The sequence below is a fragment of the Copidosoma floridanum genome, unplaced genomic scaffold, assembly GCF_036245765.1.
Source record: "Copidosoma floridanum isolate Cflo_tuat_1 unplaced genomic scaffold, Cflo_Japanese_pri ptg000005l, whole genome shotgun sequence".
Taxonomy (NCBI): domain Eukaryota; kingdom Metazoa; phylum Arthropoda; class Insecta; order Hymenoptera; family Encyrtidae; genus Copidosoma; species Copidosoma floridanum.
In genome coordinates, this window is record NW_028321882.1 from 1,230,313 (window position 1) to 1,250,609 (window position 20,297).

At 29.6% G+C, this 20,297-nt stretch overlaps 1 protein-coding gene across 2 annotated transcripts in view; it reads right to left on the bottom strand.

Moving 5' to 3' along the window:
- Positions 1 to 20,297, bottom strand: part of Lrch (Leucine-rich-repeats and calponin homology domain protein) — a 757,344-nt gene that overhangs the window by 354,284 nt on the left and 382,763 nt on the right. For both annotated transcript variants that reach the window (XM_089598107.1, XM_089598106.1), the window contains exons 7-8: positions 1,549 to 1,667; positions 1,254 to 1,391 (exon numbers count right to left, since the gene is read on the bottom strand). In XM_089598107.1, the coding sequence (XP_089454233.1) occupies positions 1,254 to 1,391; positions 1,549 to 1,667 (257 nt within the window). The remainder of the gene's footprint in view (positions 1 to 1,253; positions 1,392 to 1,548; positions 1,668 to 20,297) is intronic.

Genomic DNA, 20,297 nt, shown 5'->3' on the forward strand with positions numbered 1-20,297 from the left:
TACACATATAAGAGAGGCAGATTAGTAGTGTTATCTCTAGGTAATTGCAAGCGGAAGCTTGGCACTTTAATAAAGGATGCAAGCTAGATCTCACCTGTCGAAGCATACGGTTACGTATTTTCACAATTTCAGGTATATCAAAAAATATCAGACTTATCAGATGTAAGTTAATATTTAATTACTTGATCATAAAATTCCACCGTGATTAGCAGTCTGTCATGATACTGAAAAATTGTAAAAATGTAAACAAAAATTTTTTTCAATCAATAACGTATTATTATATGAATTAAGTTTTGTAACTATTTTGAAAGTCTTATTGTATAAGTTAATTTCATAATCCTATCAGTTTCGAAGTATTAAAATAAAAATCATTAAAATTTTAAATTTCTTTCCAATTCGTTTGTCATGTATTTGATTCAAATCTATTTTTATGGTATTTAGAATTTAATTACGTTTGAATTCAAAAAAAATTCAGAATCTCTACATTTTAAATAAAACAATTTTTAATTTAGAACAAAACTTCCTTTGTTACCATACTTATAAACACTGTGACACTGTCGTAAATGAAATAAAAATTGTAACAAAATTAGTGTACTTGGAGACGTCTACGTTATGTGTAAATGTTCTGGTCATCTATTGTTTTTTTTTCTGTTAATAAATATTAATAATAATATTATCTCCGTGTCTTTCAATAATATTAGCATTGAACAAAAACAAGCTTTCATGTAAGTGAAACTTAACCTGTAATAATTATACAACCTATCATACATTGAAAAATTGATCAGATTCGATTAGGAAAAACAAGCAGGTACACCAACAACATTAGAAAAATTGAAAATCACAGAAAATAAATTTACGGTGCAAGCAAAAAGTAGCAATTATTGAAATTGTTTGAAAAGAAGAGTTAGTACAATGTGGATTTCATAGATATAAATAACAACACTTTTTCAAATATACAGCACAATAGCATATATATTTATAATCTGTATGAATCTATGACCTATTCAGAGTTGTAACAAGAATTTTTATCACTTTATTTAACAGTTTCATTCCATAAAATCAAGTTGTGAGATAGTTGTAGTACAATAACTTGAAAACGTTAATGTTTTGCATAGTACGTTGAGGTTTTTTGAAATTTGTTGACGTTCAAAAGATTTCAACTATGAGATTACGGTCTGATAAATCATATTTAAAATTTTTCTCAAATTGTTATATTTATACTTACATTAAATCAAATGCATTAAGTAACTTACCTGTAAGTTTGAATGTGATTAAAAGATTTGTTTTCTTCTCTATTTTCAAATGATGATAAACACACTTTTTCTCTGAGTTGATTTGGTAGAGTGGTATTATTTTCAAGTAACTTTTCGACTTCAGGGACATCTGAGGGACTGCAAGAATACTTAACTTAACTTGAATAGTAAGTTTTATGGTAAAAGATTTACGTAAAAATTATTTTGTGATATTAAAATTATTCAAATCAAATTTTAGAAAATAGTTTTGAGAAAAAAAGCTTAGATTAAAACGTTTAATCACAATTGTACGAACTTTAATGGTCTTAGCGACGTTTTATACATCGTTGAAAATAAATTTTCTATTTTTTCGGAATTATTAGATGGTCTTGGGGATACATTTTTTTTTTCTACTTGCACGTTCACCATTGTAACCTAAAAGAAAAATTTTTATGAGATACATAGTTTTAAAATTGTTATTAGTAATCTAAAGAAAATTTGTCACATAACTTAATATAAAAACAAATTTTTTAATTTTACTATCATATTTACAAATGATAGGTTCATTTTACACTTGAAAAATCAACGTCATTGTTTATACTATGGTTGTGTTACCAGTATGCATGAATTAAAAATATTTGAGAGTTTAGTATGTGAAAACAATGATATCTAGAATTGTTTATGTATACGCAAGAGCTTATGTTAGTATAGCAAGCAAGCTTATATACTGACAAGCCCAAGAGAGACAATTTAAATGTAAGGCATTGGTCTACTAACGCATGTCAGGGGCTAAGCAGCAAGCTACTACCTCTAATTACAACAAAAAATACAGTGGCAACATAGTGCATACAAGTGGTAAGCTATTTTGCGATGTTCTAGTGAACCTGTAAGCAAGTTCCTTAGCTATAGAAAGGTCTTCAAGAGCTAAAAGGGACTAAATAAGGAGTGAAAAAAGCGTTAACAAAAAGTTTTGTATGATTTCCAGAGCAATAAGACCAAAGTAAAGACAATGGCAGCAACTACTCTTGCCTACCACGATCAAGACTATCTTTGGATGGACAATGTTGGGTAGAATCACTAGTAATACTATTTTCAAAGAAGTAATTTGTGGTAATTCTTTTTATACTATATAATCTGTACTCTTGCCTGCAGTTCTACTTGATTTAAACACATCACTTACATACAGGCACAGGACATAAGTGCTATGATCACTCAGACATGCACATCAGCAGCAACTCTTATCTGATGAATATTTTATTCAAAGCCCTCTTTAATAAAGTCGGAGAACTTATCGAGTATCGTCCTTGTTTTTACTAATTAACACAATGAAGTACTTAAATGTCCAGAAAAAAATTTGCATCATCGACAAAAATAAATTTTTAGAGTCGTACTACTAACTAGTGTTTAATTAAAACTGACCAAACACAATTACAGATACACTACTTTGAGGCATACTCTACTGTATACACAAGTTCTGAGCAAATACATCAATAGCAGCCTTCTCGTTTCTGTGTTGAAGTGTCCTTTATATTTACATTTTTTATATGAATCCCAGTAGGAATCTACACCCTGTGCACTCCAAGCATCAACTTCCCTTGCTATTGAATTTTATAAATAAGCAAGTGAAAAAACCTTAGTTTTGGGGTATCTATGAATATATTACATATGATAGACTTTTATAAAACGTAATATGCGCGTACCTTAAGGAATAGTGACCAACCAATCAAATACAAAAAAATTTACGTACGTATGTAGCTGTAAGTATGATTAAAGCATAGAATAAGCTTATTTCTAGCGAAACTTAGTTGCAAAGCGTCCAGAATTTTTTTAACCTACGTCACACCCTACGGTAAAAAGTCACCGAAATTTACCAAATTTAAAATAAAAAATTAGATTTAAAAAAGTTACACAAGTCTGATATTATTTGGAACAGCGTATCAGTGATGCCAAAAAGGACTTAAGAAATCTTTGATTGTAAGTAAGGAGACTTGTCCATTACTAACGAAACCTATGGCAACAAATTAATAACTGTAAGTGGTGATTTTCGTCAAATTTTACCAATTGTAAAAAATGAAGATAAAACTACAATAATTAAAGAAACTATATAATTTGCGTATCACTCACCTTTTGTTAAGAACTTCAAATTAAAATCTAGTGTACGATCGATAAACAACAATTTTTCAGTGTTACTATCAAAATTATGTAAGGAATAAATGAAATCCAATAAATAGTACAATTTAAAAGCCATATCTGGAGTATGTATTGTTATTACAATAAAAATTGTCTACGTTCACCGCTCAAGAAGGCCTCTTACAATAAGTATAATAATTAAAAAAAAAAAAAAATTAGATAACAAACGATATAGGTTTATGAATTTTCAGTAACGTATATGATTTTGCACTAAGTAACGTTATTTTAGCATCTCATAATGAGTACAGTTTTACATCACTTTTTAGATGATAAAATCTTAACAGCAATGACCGGAGAAAGTAAGAATTACTACATACGTTATGCGGTTTATGCAGAAATTAACAAAACTAATGATAATATTTACATAAATTTTCCGACGGAATGTTTGAATTTCATTAGATCAGTTCTACCACTTCAAAAAAAAAATTTCAAAACCAATGCCATTGTCATCAGTAAAAAATTTATGGATTTCAAAAGGATATGTAATAGCACAAGACTTAAAGTAATAGAATCGTTAAGAAACAACGTTAAAGATTAAGCAATTACTGCTAATAAGAATTTCGATACAAGTTCTTATTACCAGAATAACATTATACACAGGACCCTCATAGTCTTTACTTTTTATGTTGTACAGAAAACAATTTCCCTAAAAGTTGGATTTTTTTATGACTACTAATAAGTCGTAAAAACAAAATTAAAATAAAATTGGGTTTCAATTTTGAAAAATTTCATCAACAGAAATAGAAAATATTAATGGTTAAGTAACGCGTAATCCTGACTATAATGATCATTCTAATAGAAAGTATAATAATGACCAAAATTTTAGAAAAAATTATGGAAGTAACAGAGTATGTAAATTAAATAAGAAATACCAATGACCTGCAAATAATAAGTATAGTAGTTATAGCAATGGGCACCCAAATTAATACTATACTCATTGTAATTTCAATTTTAATCCTAGCAGTAATCAAAAATACTTTGGCAGCAGTGAAAATTTTCATATAAACCTCCAAAATAATTATTAGGTAAATAAAGCAATGACAATCAACAAAATTTTAATTTTTATTATCAAAGTAAATTTTTTAAGATTATCAAAAGCCAAAAGACGAATGTTCGCCACGCCATTTAGAGGTTAGGCCTTACTGTTCCAATCAGAACTCGATGCCAAGTACTGCAGCATAAGTAATAAATATTGCAATAAAATTGAGACCGTGAATACTGGTACATATCAAGGCATTAGAGTGTATAATAAGCCGACAAGTATATAATTACGCATTCCTGAAGGAAGGAGTCAATACATGACTTTTATGCTTTATTATGAAGCCGAAACCAACTAAGTGAAAATACATCAATTAGATCGGGAACTCCCAATAAAGTTAAGGAAATAATTATTTTAACAGGGAAAACATCTAAGTCTATCTCAACAAAGGAAACTGTAATCATAACGATAAAAAAATCTACAATTTTTCAGTTTTTCTAATGATTTTTCCATTAAAGATGGCAGATTACTCGTCGAAACTTTTGTGATGAAAGACAATCCACATTATCATACTATAATGATGCAATAGTGGTTAGACAACAATGTGATAAATTTCATTCAGTTTTAAAAAACACCTGAACAAATACTATCTTTAGAAAAGGAAGAAAAGGTGCAAGCCACTCAAAAACTCAAAAAACAAGCTTTAGGAAATTGTGAGAGAAGGTAGCCTTCAGACCGTTCATTATCTTGAAATCAAAGGTAACGAAACCAATTAGTGTAAATAAAGTAACTTATTAGATGACAAATCTTAATTTTACTTATCAGATAACATTCCCGATTGTTAAAGCAATACAAAACAATACGTCTATAACTTCGAACAACAAAATAAAGGTATAGCAGTCATATATACTATTCCAGCTACTCATATTAAGTTAAACAAAATAATATAATTAATACTAAATTGATTAAAGTTACTTTCCACGAATTCATGCAGGGCAAGATAATGTTCATTTAGGAAAAGAAATGATACAAAATAAAAATGGCAAGTGTAATATTATGGCTATAAATACCAAAGATACAAATGTAATTATTGAAGTAGACCCAAAAAAAATTTAGCTATTTAAGTAAGTAAGTCCTAAATTTTACCTGACACTGTTGGTGAAGAAGAGACTCCCATGACAAAAATAATTTTAAGTAGGTAAAAGAACTTCAGAAACTTTTGTATATAGGCCATTTAACCTAATAAGAACAAGATAAAATTTATAACTTAATTGAAGAATATTTTGACATCTTTTCACTACCAGGAGATCCTACCCTGAACGACTTTCGTTGCAGATAAGATCCCGATAAAATAAATTATTCTTATTAATACCAAACAATATCATCGTCCACAGTATACAGAAAAGTTCTACGATCCCATTTAACAAAGAAATTTAATAATAAAATTATAAAACTTTTTTCATTACCATACCATCCACCCTTTCAAATTGTTTCATTGTTTTTTGTAAAAAAACTAAACATAGGCCCAATACTCGTGATATCCTTCGTAGGACTTAATGTATTGTCAATAATTATTAGTAAAACTTTCACTCATCTGATAACTACAAAAAATCTTTCAAAAGAGATTGATCAGACAAAACTTTAAAACGTTTCGTACTTATACAAAAAAAAAAAAAAAAAACACAGATAAATTGAAACCTGGACTAATAACTGAAACATTATCAAAATTATTCGAGGAATCACGTATATGAATTACTGTCTGTTACAGTAAATTTAATTTTTCAAAATTTCAAGAAGGTACTTAAATAATACAAACACTACACGACAGCTATGTTAAAGAACACAAGGAAACAAACGAAATTCGTCCAAAAAAAGAGAAAGATTTTATTGGCTTGAAATCAGAAATGATATTCTTACTTACGTTCTTAAATCTGGTAATCACCAAGAAAACAAGATTGAACGAATAAAAAAGTGAAAACTTTTAATGAAGTTTCCATTGATAATGACGGTTGAGTTGATTCAAGAATGACACCAATTGGTACTTTCCACTTGTTAAAAGTACAGTGGAATTTAACTACCTATATCAAGTAAGTCCCTGTGACTGGGTTAAGATCAAGCGCTCTATCTGATGCACTTATACAAAATTTTATCTTGATTAACAGTGCGTCTAGAGCAGTTGTTTCAGACAGACATGCTACATTTAGGTCTAATTCGTTGAAAAAACTTATGAGAACCCTAAAAACAAATCATCTAACCACATCAACATATCATCCTCAAACAAACGGATCACTAGAAGGGAGTCATGCCACCTTAGCCGAATAAAAAAGAACTTACTCCAAAAATTATGATGACTGGGACAATTAAGTCAAAATTTTAGCTCTTACATGTTGCTATTAGTATTATTCTTTTGATTTCTAGGACTCTCTTCAGTTTATGCCATATTAGAGACCTTTTTGCTTTCAACTTTTTGCCATTACTGCACGGTGTGCGGATCTTTTGTGCAGGCCTCTTTCAAAGTTACCCTCAGACGACTCGGTCTTCCATTCTACTAGGTACTATTTGCAGGGAACAGCAATTGTCTCAAGCATACCCTAGCTATCATCAATTGTAATGAAAAGATATTTTCCAATAAACTATCCAATTCGCTGTACCAACCTTTTTATAACTAACAGAGACTTTACTCGCTGAACTGGCTAATCAACTTGAAGAAATCAAATGGCAGCAGGAAACCAACAAATAAAAATAAAAATGTAAGTAAATACAAAATATGATAAAAAAATAAAGCCTTTCAATGTTCAAACAGCAAATTACATGTGGGTCAAGAAGGAAGTGCGTACCCATACACTTTACCGCTACTATAACGAACTCCAAAACAGTTTATAAAGGAAATATATAACTTGAAAAAAAGATGGAGAAATCAGACAGAATTAAGAAGATAAATTTAAATCAGTTTTCCGATAATATGATCATAATGATAACATTTTACTTGTCTTAAAGAAAAGAACAGCTCTATAGATTATATTGGCCATCTTACCGATAGCTGATTGGTACTGCAATAGTTAAAAGAGTTGATAAGAAAAAAGTTATATGGCTTGATGTTAATAAATTATTATTGAAACACACATATATTCAAGGATTAAATAAAACCTTTCGATATTGTACTGTAATTTCTGGTTTTCCTAAATACACTGACTATATAGGAATAGAATCTCTTAAATTTAAAGACTATGTGATTAAAAAACCTTGAAGCAACAGTATTCAACACAATTAATACTGTATGAATCCATGAAAAAGATAATGTAATCCCACTTCCCAGCATGAGAACGAAAATATTAACACCATTTGGAATTATTAGAAGTATTGCTAAAGGACTCTTTTGCTTAGTCACAAAAGACCATATAATTTTTAAAAACACTAACATTAACAATTTTCACGCCGATTAAAGAATATATTAAACTGTATAAGCAAAATAGCCATATGTTTGCAGCTACATTTGAAGAACTATGCTACGAAGCGCCATGAGTACATTTTAAAATAATTTGCTGATATGTCCTCTTCGGGACAAGATTATATCCTCAAAAGACTATACTGCCTTCTATGACGAGAAAAAATCGATTAGAGAACGGATATTTAATAATCAAGTAGATGACAAAATAAATGTACAAAACATAACGGAACCAATATAAAAAGATACGAACTCGCAAATTGGAAAAAAACTAATTCTCTTTTGATTTTTATACGTAGTGTTATTAAAGCTATTAGTATTATAGTTGTAGTAGCGATAATTATCAACACAGCAAGAAGTTGTTTCAAAAAAGCTCGCTATGAAACCTAGCGTCTCAGAAAAATTTATAAAACACACCGTCAGTCCACCAACAACAGACACCGAGTAACTATACAACAAGAACTAAAAGAATGTGAAACAACTGAACTTTGAGTCTAAATTGAGAAGAAACCCAAACAAGTCCTAATCATTAAAAACACGACCCATAATGAAGTCACGGAATTTTATACTCCCACGCTATGTACCACAAAAGTTCACAATAGAATCATAGATCAATAGTAATTTGATACTATATTTTTACTAGGCTTTATGATGAACTTTTATTACTACATGGAAATAACATTAAAAATCAAAGTTAACATAGATCGTCCATTAAATAAAGTTATTGAACAATTAGACAACAATAAATACAGTAAAAAAGGGAAAGAGATTTCTTCAATTATTTTTTTCACTTTTGAACCTTAGAATTTTTCTATGCCACTAGAGATCGACGACGAAGACAATCCCTAGGATATATAAAATATATGGACCCTGACAGTGCCATAGCATTGTAAAACGATGAACTTAAATGTCACACAAATTACGCTTAAACCGTCACAATGAGTGTAAAAGATAAAATGAGCATTAAATTAACTAATTATTTTTATCAACAACAAGTTAAGGTAATGACACATCAGAGACATGTTGTTGCATGCAAAATACAACGATGTCTACAGATTTCAGAAATAAGGCTAAATTTGGGGAAAAAAATAGATTTACGAGAAAATATTAACAGTAGCAGAAAATGAACCCAATAATAGAAGCCCACTGTTTAACAAGCTACATCCTATGTAAAAAAAATACGTTATGAAGTTTTGAGATTTGACTTTTAAGCTTTATGAAAATATGCAAATTTGTATTGAGAGCAATGATAACCATCACGTATTTAAATTACATTGGAAGATACGGACAGCACATAACCCTTTTCCTTCATTGCACTTTAGTGTCTAATTCTTAAAAGAATAAAAAGATAATATCGTGTATCATACCTCATATTACGTATCTAAAATTACAGGATTTGAAGCTATTAATTTTGTTGTAATGACTTTAACTATTTAAAGCAATAATTAAAGCTTACGCAATGTATATCGTAGATTTTATTCAAAACTATTTATATGTACAAACTATGTATTCCTTTGCGCAAATACATGTATAGAAAGAAAATTTATTATGGACAATTAAGACCCTAACCGTCAAAGTAGCGGCTGATGGACGTTAACTTAGCATATTAATGAAAGGAATTTAGAGCTGACTGAAGATAAAAAAATTCTTAAAAACTATGGAGTGGTCCAGTCCGTAGAACAAGAACCCTGCGTCATAGGTAACTTGAGTTACGAGGCGGTTTTAAGAAACCTACAAAAGACTGGAAAAGCAGCAGAAAATTTAAATAAATACTCACACTACAAACGATAATAGACACCCAAACCAAGGTGCTAGACAATAACATCAGCTATAAAACTAAAGAAGAACCTAAAGATAACGACATGGAATAAACTAGAATATTACGGTTTGTAAGAGTTCATCGTTATGGAAATAAGAATGTTTTCATGAAACAACCATACAGAGTTAACTATTCATGTAATTTTTCTCATGTAAATTTACATGTAAGGATATTTATTTATCACACCTAAAGCAAAAAAAAAATATGGTCGATATAACGTACAATAATACTAAATGGCCCGAAGACATAAGGCACATTCTGGTCTCTACCATTAAACAACAGCCAAAAGAACAAGAAGACTTAGATTTAAGAAAATTTAAATATGTACATGTATGAAATCAAAACGTCCAAAAAGCCCAGTTAACTTCCTCAGAAACTACTGTCACAAGTTCTCGTCGTCATGAGCCCAGAAAAACATATATTTAAGAATATTGAATACATATTAAGAATAAGGCTACATATTGAGAGTATACCAAATTACTTATGATAGTGGGCCCTTTGAGTCAAATTAATTATTTTTTATTGGACATAACACGCAATGATAAAAAAGTTTGTGTACATAAACTTTTGTGCAAAACACAAATAAATATAAAAAAGATTTGTACACTATGCCAAAAGATTGTCTGTCTAGTAAAATAAAACAAACACTATACACTATAACTTGAGACAGGCTCTGTAACCATGACTCATTTTTTTATCATTCTTTTTCTTTTGCACAACTCCAAACACATGTAACAATTTTGTAGATCAAGTACTACTGATTCTTATACATTTATTCATACATATACGTTACATATATTTATACGTTACATTATGTTATTTTGTTTATAAAAACAATCTAATGCACAAGTATATAAGTTGAAAAAAACACCACTGATGTATTTATTATATTATATTTGTTATCATAAAGTTAAAATGTACAGGGGTCATTTCTGTAATTATGGGCCAAGTTTGTATCTCAGGTTACCAGGATTTTTTTTTTCACTGAGACTCGATTCTCCACAACAACAAAAAAAGTGAGGTAAAGTATCCTATTTCCCAGACACACGTAAATTTAGACCATTACTAGGACAGTATTTCAAAACATTTATTCATTCAATAGTTGTACGAATAAAACGCCTACAAAAGTTACTACGCGTTTGTGAAGATATCATTTTTAAATTTAACGTCTTTTGTCCATGAATTATGAAAATATTAAGATTCGAAAAAACGATGCTTGATATGTTTTCAAGAAATTAAACTAAATAAGTCAATTTGAGTACATCACACTATTTAGACAAACATTATATTTCGCTGCAAAAAATATTTCACTAATAATTCAAACCCTAAGTAAACGTTTTTCACATTATTTTTATATTTTTTTCTTAAAAATAATCAATAATTGTATAAAAACAAAAAGTTGTAATAAATCAAAAAAGTGTCGAAGATATCGGTCCAGTTTCTAGCAAAAAACCAATATGCAGACAAGACGGCTTCTCTTGTCCGTATTTTTAGTACATCAGTTAGGAGAAGCATTGATTAGTTACTAAAAATCTATTAAACGCGAAATATTGTATATAGTTATAACTTAGGTATGCTAAAATTAATTGTGTATTTTTGTAGGCGCCTAAAATATAATTAAGTAGTTGGTTGTTTATTTGCGGTGGCAAAAATAAAAAAACAAGATAAGGAATTGAATGGAAAGAATGGTAATAAAAAGTCATCTCTCCAGATAAAAACAGATCACCTATGAAAGAGTTTACATATCGTTCACACACAAGTGAAGTAATTGAAACATAAAACTAAAGAGTGGAAAGTCGATTAGGACAGTTGCTTTTTTACATAATATCTCCAAAACTACATTGCATAAGAAGCTTTTTCACAATAAGGCGTTGGAAGAGAGGTCCTCCAATAATATCAAGTGTGGAGGAGGAGGATAAACTGAAAAGTGGATAGTGCAGTCAAGTGAAAGAGGCTTTCCTGTTTGTAAATCACAATTATTGCAATGTGTTCAAGAATACGTTATGAATTGTGGACCAGAAGCCAGGGAAAAGTTGGTCTAACGGTCTTATGCAACGACATCCAATATTAACTAAGCGTATGCCACAAAATGTAACTACCATCAGAGTATTAGTTGATAAAACACAACTACGACAGTGGTTTGTCCATGTAGAAGAAGTTTTGAGAAAAAAGCTTTACTAGATGTAGAAAAAAGCAGAGTCTTCATTATTAACGAGTCATCTTTCAAGCTTGTTCCCAACGGAGAAAAGTCATTGCACAAAAAAGAGCCAGGAACGTACAACGAGTAGTAGATAATATTGAGAAAGCTTGTAACACTATCCTGTTTATAACTTTTTTTATTAGAAAAATACCACTACCTTTAATTCTCTTTGAAGAAAAACTGCACCAAAAAGAAATATGATTCAGAATGTTTTAAAAATGTCAAGTTTCCAGTAATATTATAAGTCGACAATTATATTTCTTATCTGTCTATCGAATAACTTCAATTTTATAAAGATTATAAAATAGAAATTATAGCTTCATATCCCAACTCCACGCATATGGTACAACCCCCAAAGGGTGGCCTTTTTTCATCCATTGAAAGAACTGTACAAAACAGCAGTGAATCAGTATAAAATTAAGAACAACATTGTGTGTTTTAGAAATTTGTAGTTTTACAGAAAATATTAGATTCCAATATTTTCTTTTCAACTCTTCAAAAACATTTACTCTCCTGTAGCTTGTGTTCTTAAGTTGGAAAAATGCGCTAACTGAGTGATATATAAGTTCTTTATTAATATTTCTATGGATTTACATAAAGTTACATAAATTTACAAATCTTGCATTTTTTACATAATAGAATTATATTTTATTTTTGTGATTTGAACTTTTTACTCTTTATATTTAAAAATAAAATTAAAGAATGGTTAAAAAAAAAAAGTTCTTTCAATTCATACACTCATTCAATTTTTGAACATTACATTCATCGAAAACGTTTCCTCTTACATTTATAATATTAAAGCTCCCGAGACAAACGACACAAGAAGTTATAACAGTCAGACTGACTATAAAAGTAAAAAATATATGCTTCTACAAACTACTACTGACAATAGACAGATTAATGTCGAAACTGACTTAACATGTAGCCAATACTTTTACGATGAAAAATTTTTCAACTTGATAATAGAGGACAGTAGTAATGCAGACACAATGCAGATTAGTAGATAGTTACCCGTACAGACTCAAGATTCGGTAAATTTACTTGTGCAGCTACCTATTCTTGATGAGCTTAGTAGACCATTTTCTGCTAAATTACTATCTGGATCGACGATGTGATTAATGAACCAGCACAAGACCGTACTAGCCATCAATCTTTTGATGGTATAATTTTTTTTTTGTTTTGTTGTGAAACATCTATCGGCACGCTTCGAGGTTCGACTGATGCAATGAAGCGACCCGTGCGATGGTACGATCAATGTTTAAACTCGGCTTGGCTCAGCTCGGTTTGGCTCACTAGCTCTTTCTCCGCACGCTTACTACCGCGCCTCTCTCGTTTGTTAACTGTACTTCCCATATTATTATAGCTATATAGAAAAGTATCTATTAATTATGTGTCGTATATGTATTGTACAGTATATACGTACACGACCGCATATATAAACATATTTTATACATAGGTAAATGAAATTTTCAAATTTAATTTACTTCAAGAATCGAACCACATCCTTTACATTTGTAGTCAGAGACCTCATCGATTGTGCTATGCAGCACGCTAATCCAATCTTTATTCTTATTATTTATAGATACCAACCAGTCTTGTATACCCTATGAGCAGTCATGGATTGAAAAATCGCCGAAAACATCAAATGTAGCAATGAAGGAGTGAAGTCACCAAAACCTCGGTAGCAAAATTGGTAACGCGCTTTCCCAGCAAGAAAGAGTTCCAGGTTCAAGTTCTGCTTGAGGTGGCATTTTTTTCAATTGCTACGTACGACAATTTTCTACAACTCTTTAGTTTTAAATGAAAAATTCGAGTTGCCTTGGCAATCTCGTAATGGTGGATGGGAAATGTCGATAAATTCAACTACTCGTATTAATACTTACCCATCGAAAAATTAAATTATCTCTAATAGTCTTATATACCGTATGAGCAGGCATGGACTAAAAAATCGTCGATAGTATAAAATGTAGCAACTGAGAAGAGCAGTCACCGAGACCTCGATGGCAAAATTGGTAATGCGCTTTCCCGGCAAGAAAGAGTTCCAGGTTCAAGTTCTGCTCGAGGTAGTACTTTTTTTCAATTGCTACGTATAAAAATGATTTACGAATCTGTAGTTTTAACTGAAAAATTCAAGTTGCCTTGGCAATCTCGTACTGGTGGATGGAAAATCTCGATAAATTCAATTACTCGCATCAATAATAGATTATATTTGAAAAAGAAATCACTGTTTTCGCATGTTTAACTATACTTCACGTTATCAAAATGTAAAAATAAGAATTTAAATTGAAACAAAATGTGATGACGATTAAGAAATAGAAAATAGTGTTTGAAAAAAAATTTTTGACGTTAACTTATCTTAAGTAGAAAAAAAAATTGAATCACTTTCCGTTAGCAAAAGTATAAAATTATACGTAATATTCTTGCACACTTTATTTAAATAAGAAATAGATGTATTTAATTAATAAAATTATCATTTTAATATTGTTGCATGAAAATGCGCATTACTTGACATATTTCAATAAATATAATTTTTATCTTTTCGTGGTAAATAGGGCTACGAGCTTGGTCCATGGTTTAAATATTTTATAAAATTATTAGTTGTTATTGATTGAGTACTTATACAATGTAATGTCAGGAATACTGTTCTACGGAAATCATTGATTCATTATCTTACTTCTTAAATAAAGAAATAATACTAACGGCTTGGATTGGTATTGCGTCTGTACTACTTACAAGAAAATGATCAGACCTGAAACCTTTCGTTAAAATGAAAATTGAAACAATAATAAATATGTTTTTATAACTGGCATAAAAATAAAAGAATTAAGCAAAGTAACTTTAACAATTCTGGATAAAGCTATTATAGTTCTGAAAATATTTAGTATTAATATATGTTTAAACATTTTTAGTAAAAATAATAATCGTTTAACAAAGAGCATGATACTCACTTCTGAGAACAAAGACACTTACTTTTTTAATAAGAAAATGTGAGACTACTCAAAAGGAATTGTAAGAACTCATCACAGCATGGATTATGCAACACATAAAGGTGTTGATAGGTCTGATGACAACATTTAAGTCAGACCAAAGTTTCCATATAAAAACCATTACCGTTTAATTTATAGAAAAATCAGTTTCCTATAACTTTAACATTTTTAATGACAATGAAAAGATTTGAAGATAAAAGTTTCGACAACGTAGGTTTATTCTTGAAAAAGAAGTTTAATATTTTTTAGTCCACTGTATGTGACATATGTTTATTACGCAGAAGTAAACATAAAATTTTCATACAAATTAGACGTTAAAATAATTCGGAAATAGAAAATGTAGTTTGAAAAAAAATATGAAATTTATATAAAATAACAAGAAATATAAAAAACAAAAATGAAATAACATTGTTATTGGATTCAGTAAGTGTACTTTCTTTCAAAGCGTATAAAAAAAAATTTTTATGTGTTAAAGCTTTAAAATCAATTGTTGTTCAACATTATTAAATTGGTTCTTAAGTGACAGGATTTTTTTCGTATGTTATTCAATTTTTTTAATAACAATAATAATAATAATAACAATATCTTATTCTCATCATATTTCACTGATACAGCTAAAGTTAAAGGATTTTCAATATGACACTGGAGAGTGTATCAAACGGTAATTTATCTGCCAATTGATTCTATTAGATGTAGAATTACTCTTGTTGGCACGTAAAAAAAAATTTACAGTTGCAGCATTCAACAAGGGAAGCAGTTTTTACTTCATACTCTTATGGAAAATTTATTATTGATATGAGTTTTTGTTATGTATACATTTTAACAATCTTATATTCATAAATTATGTATTTATGAATAGTCTGTATACCCTTTGTGAAAATTAAAAAAAAAAAAAAATTTAATTTTTTTAATAAATACTTTATTATTACCATTTATTAAAAACGTATTAGGTAATCAAGTATTGGTAAAAGAAGATTTCACCGAAAATGTAATGGGTTGAAAAATTGGAAAACAATATGGGTTATAATAAAGGGTTTACATAAAGTCATGACATGTATGGGTAGCAAAGCAAGTAAATAGCAAGGTTTCATGTAGGAAAATGGTGTTAAAATGTTTTTTAGCATTGTAATAGTGGAAGGTGCAATGCGGATCTTACTAAAAGAGTATCGAGTAAAATTGTTACAGAGTAATGGAGGCAGATACACAATATGAGCAGGAATAGTTTCTATAAAATTAAAAATACTGTGTGCTTAGCAAAGCAGATGTGAGGGAAACAAAACTTTATGCTTGATGACAAGTTAGCTTGGGAGCTCCTTTAATGCCTCTAAAAATCGTGTGGTGAGAAGGCAGTGTGTGGCACACTAAAAGAGTATGGGGTTAAAATATGAGCATAAAAAAAAGAATTTCCACTTTTTGAGTACGTCAACTATCGTGTGGAAAGGAAGCAAATCGTATAGGTGGGGGTTGTGACCTGCTCCATTAGATGAAATTAGATTCCATTAGATGAAATTAAAGCACAATGCATAAAATATCCACATATGATTTAAATGAAGTCATTACGCAAATGTGCAGGTAAACACTGTTGACTTGCACATCAACTTAATGCCCAGTTGTAAGATTATTATATTATTTTTAACGATAAATTTCTGTTATAAATTAAGAGTTTAACCTAGACAATGGCACCTAAACAATAATGATTTAATTAAATTTCATAGAGCATTTTTAAATCCATTTCTTAAAAAAATAATTTTTATTACTTTTTCATTCATAAATTACATTTTACTTCGAAAAAATATGTCTAACGTACAAATATACGTATCCTTACCAAGATTTTAATCTATGAAATAGATATTTATGAAACTTAAACATGTGATTAATCCTAAAGTGATAAATATTCTTTAGGGAGAAATTTTTAATTAACAAAAGAAACACATACTTAAAAGACCAGTAGACAGTGGGTGCTTAGGTACCTAAGTATAAAAATAGACTTTTACAAAATTATCCAGCAAGCAAAATAATTATGAGTACAAAATATCTTCTAGAAAACAATACTGGGTAGGAAGGTGGTGAGATTCTCGATGGAATAAGTATACTTACGTTCATTAGGTGTAATTTCAATTAATATTTCAATTTTTAGTAAACAAATAATTACAAATAATATTATATATTACAGTAGAATGCAATATAAACAATATGTAGGCTGGACAGTACAAAGCTGTGCGCTTTCATTGAATCTCCTAATGATTTCAAAACAACTTCCAACTGCCCACGCTGATTACATCTTTAACGCCAAGCTCACGTCAAGTAAATATTCTTTAAAGAAGTTCATTATATACAGGTTTTTTGGACAGGTATTATTTACTTTTAACTTTACCCTTCTTGATACACTTTATTTTCAAAAATTGCAGTTTAAAATGTAACCTTACGAAAAATTCACGTAAAATTGCATTTACATAATCCATAGAAAACTCCTAATTTTTTCAGTATGAAAGATCACTCCTCGATAAACCTAATTAATTTTCAAATAAATCCACAAGTTGTTATCAAATAAATTTAGAAATAGGGGATCAAGTATGCGTAAAAACGTGTACGTACGTTCATCTACATGCGAGAAACAACTGACAAAATTGCTACAAATATTTGCGCTCCTGTCACTTCTCTGAACTTTTCCCCTTAACTATGTAGAGAACGTCCTTAAGTCAAATAATAACTTCAATAACAAATGATAAAATTATGAAAGAATTAATAGCAATCTAAATGAACTATTGTACAGTACAAGAAATTTTTTTCAATTTTTGAAAATTTTAAAAAAATATTCCAAAAATTGCATCAATCATTATTGGTTTATTGTAAAACTAACAAATAAATGATAAGTAAATGTATATCTACTAATTATATTGGAAAGTTGCTTTGCAAAAATATACTGCTTTTATGTTTGAAAACAAAATTTAACTAAGAAATTTAGTTTATTAAATAAATCATTTATTTATGTCATTTATAATTAAATTAAATACATTAATATACAGAAAATAAAAATTTACATTAGAAAAAGTTACAAAAAACAGAACAGCATGTAGTAATCGAACTTCCGGTGTGGGGACTGCTCATAGCAGAGCGGGTAAGGGCCTCGGCTAGTGTGCATGTGGTCGGGGATCGAAATGTATTCAATGAGTGTTTTTTTTTTTTTTTTAAGAGTTAGTGAAAAGAGAATAGAATAAATTTAAAATGAGGGGACCAGCGCGAAACAGTACGGCAAGGAGGGTAAAGCGAAGGGGGAGTAACATGCAAAATCCACTTTCATCACACTTTTTTTCAAGGTCACTTATCTGAAATCATTGATTTTCTAGTGCGTATAACGCCACTGTAGAAGAATAATTTTAAAAAAAAATAATTTATTGATAGTGCTTCCATAGATTATAATAACATTCTTTTAAATCAGTATATCACATGATATGTTAATATTTACTTTATTAAAATCTTTTTAAAAACCAATAGAGCTAAAATTTTAATTCATCGAATTTTTATAGATAGGAGATACACCTAAGAGGGGAAAAATAATGAATGGAAAGTAATCATGTTTATTATAATTCAATTTTTCAATATAAGTCTATCTTATAATACGTTAATATTATGTATGCTATATTCGATTATTTTACAATTTTCTTGAAACTCAATCAAGCTATGATTTTTATTCCTCAGCTGATTGTAAGTTTTTTTAAATTGAATTGTTTAATTATATTTTCCTTAGCAAATTTCGTTCTCTTGGATATTTAGTACATGTACTGAGACCAACTATAAACCTGGAAGTAATAAAATAATGAAAGCTACATGCACCATCCATTACGGTGTCAACTGATTAAAACGGGAGGGGAATCCATTGGCATCTAATACACGTTGTCTGTACATATCTTTAAATATATCAAAGAGTAAGCATTTTATGATGGTACATACAACGTTAAGCGTGCAGTAATATAATTATAATAATAATTATTAGTTAGTACTTGTTCATCCCATGTTAATTATTGCTGGCATTCTATGATTACAACCGTTCATAATTTTATAGATTCAAACAAGAAATGTCCATTGCGTCTGCTTAACCTTATACGTATGTATAGCTACACTGAGAGAAAAACATCGAGCAGTCACACTGTTTGGATGGACTTTATCCTATGTATGCACCATACTGTCAACAAATGTAATATGCAAGCGCCATATTTTATTACCATGGGATAAAAAGGCAGTCACTTATAACTAAAGGTTCCACAACTAAGACGCTTCATGTCTTATCATAAAATGCTCAACTGTTAAAATGTTCAAGGATATCTATGAACTACGTGGATTCAATATCACTGGCTTCTCCCAGGTTTTCGACTTTTACCGTGGGTGGGAATTCTATTTATCATTCTCGGTCTCGGCTTAAAAAAAATTTTTAAAGAGAAGAAAGGTTTTAGACTTCATACTGAATATCACACCAAAGAAAAATTTGCTTTTGCGTATAATATTAATTTACGTACTAATTAGTTAGTTTTTTAAAACGCATACATAGAAAAAAATAAGTGAAAGACAAACATTATTGGTACAGTTAAGGTAAAAATTACACACAATCGCAAATAATGTTTACTGTAATTTGCTACAATTTTTATTGTGCGTATTTTATATTTTGTACTCACTAAATATATTTTATATTCTGTAATGTATTTATACTGTACGACTTTATCTTAAATTGTTATAATTTTTACAGTACTGCTGTTAAGTCCGAACTTCTGTAAGTGAAGGGCAGAACTCGTAGATTCATTCACAAACAAATAATAATTTTTGTTTGTCAGGGACCAGCGATCGGCCCAAAGGCCTTATTTGCTTTTACTGACGGTATACTTTTCTTTTAAATCGTTGACTCGGCGTTGTGGTGTAAGGTTTCACCGAGCGATATGTATGAAGTGGTGTACGCCGAGCTGGCGTTGACCTACTGTTTGAGTTTACGTTATATGTCATACGGTAGTAGCGTATCTTATTCGTCTTTTTATCTCATGTCCTTGTAAAGATCTTTGTCATACGTTGTCTATTTGATTTTTCATCGATATTCAATTTATTCATCAAGATAAGAATTATGTGTCAATTTATTAGAATGTTAGATCTTAAAATTTTTCATATAATTTAGTAACTGGAATGTTTTTGAATTAAGAAAATTCATTTCATCAACAACCAAGTTATGTCTTATCTGATGATTTAATTAATTTAGAAAAGCCAGAAATAGTGAATTTTACAAATAGTATAAATGATACAGTTTCAGATTCTCATTTACAATGTTATACAATTTATAGTTTTTTTAACATACTTCTATGATCGTTGGTTAGACGCTGCTTGCACGTACGCAGTTACAAAATCTTACAAAGTTAATCACAACGATGTTTCTAATCCTACACAAGAGTACTCGTAGCGATGATA